At 43.6% G+C, this 1305-nt stretch overlaps 1 protein-coding gene across 1 annotated transcript in view; it reads right to left on the reverse strand.

Annotated features, from left to right (window-relative positions):
• Positions 1-1305, reverse strand: part of acadvl (acyl-CoA dehydrogenase very long chain) — a gene marked incomplete at its 5' end in the record, with an annotated part of 29652 nt that overhangs the window by 22362 nt on the left and 5985 nt on the right. The window contains 4 exon segments of the mRNA XM_014024558.1: positions 266-410; positions 490-624; positions 715-779; positions 868-940. Of these exon segments, the coding sequence (XP_013880012.1) occupies positions 266-410; positions 490-624; positions 715-779; positions 868-940 (418 nt within the window).

Consider the following 1305-nt stretch of genomic DNA (forward strand, 5'->3'; position numbering starts at 1 on the left):
CGGTAATAGTTCTTCTACATTTTAGAGTCTTTTCTGGATTTTGGCAGCTTTTTACTCATTTTCAGTCCAGTATCTGAACCTTTGTCGTCTACTCTGCTAAGATTCAGCCATCGGTACTTAAAGCTAATGCTTCTTGTCAATGCMAACGTTTGCGTTAGCATTATGCTCCTCACTGGCTGACTACTGCCAACTAGTGGAGCCTGAAGAACTACTGATCAAGATTAAATTAAAATTGGGTTGGATTAAAATTAAACTCCAGACTTACCTGAGGCCAGTTTGGGCAGGTACTTCTCCTTCTGTGCTTTGTTTCCAAAAAGCAAAATCCCCTTGAACCCGATGGACTGGTGAGCGCCGAGCGTGATGCCGACGCCCAGATCCTCACCGCCGACGATCTCCACCAGGCGAGCGTACTGAAGGAAGAACAGACACTCAACTCAACCTGCCTGATCCAAACACAGAACCACCACAGATCGAACCAATCTGCTGCACCTGAGTGTTCGAGAGGCCGAGACCGCCGAGGTCAGCTGGGACCTGCAGCCCGAAGGCCCCCATCTCCTTCAGGCCCTCCATGGTGTGATCCTCCACCTTCTCCAGGGAGTCGTTCTTGGCAGGATCGTTCACTTCCTGTTAGCGTGGCGAGGAAACGTGGAGGGGGTTTGAAACAAATAAACCTTGAAGATGAAACAGTTTTATTCAAAATGGGTTTCAACAAACCTGAAAGAACTTGCTGACTGGCCCCACGAGCTCCCGGAGGAACTGCTCCTGCTCCTCATTGAGGGCTGCAACAAAACAAACAACTCAGTTTTACAGAGATCCTCCATGAGACGTCAGGTTGTTTAGTTTGTTTTACAGGTGAAGGTGAATCACCTTTAGGAAAGGGAAACACTTGAGCTGTTGTAATCTGTCCCTTGAACATGTTGACAGCAAATGACTTGGATTCCTGTGGAAAAATACAAAATTATCAAGATTAAAGCTGGTAAGCAAACTTTTAGAATGTCGCAAAAAGGGAAAAAATAAATAATAAAAGCATGAATTAGTGGTGTTGTCCGGAGATGTAGAGAAAGAAACGTAATTCTCTTTGCTTTACGGGTATATCCTGTTTTATTTGGCATCATTGAGAATAAATAATTTATTCTCGGTAGAGCCATCATTTTAATAGAGGCAACTCTTCCCATGAGGGATATGGGTAAAGAACTTGTTTTTATTTTGCCGTTTCCATCTACCTTTCCTAATTCGATACTTCAAAATGCACAGAGAAAAATGTTGATGGAAACAGGACTATTGTCTCAGTTTCAAGAAAAAAAA

Source organism: Austrofundulus limnaeus, unplaced genomic scaffold (genome assembly GCF_001266775.1).
Source record: "Austrofundulus limnaeus strain Quisiro unplaced genomic scaffold, Austrofundulus_limnaeus-1.0 Scaffold426, whole genome shotgun sequence".
Lineage (NCBI taxonomy): Eukaryota > Metazoa > Chordata > Actinopteri > Cyprinodontiformes > Rivulidae > Austrofundulus > Austrofundulus limnaeus.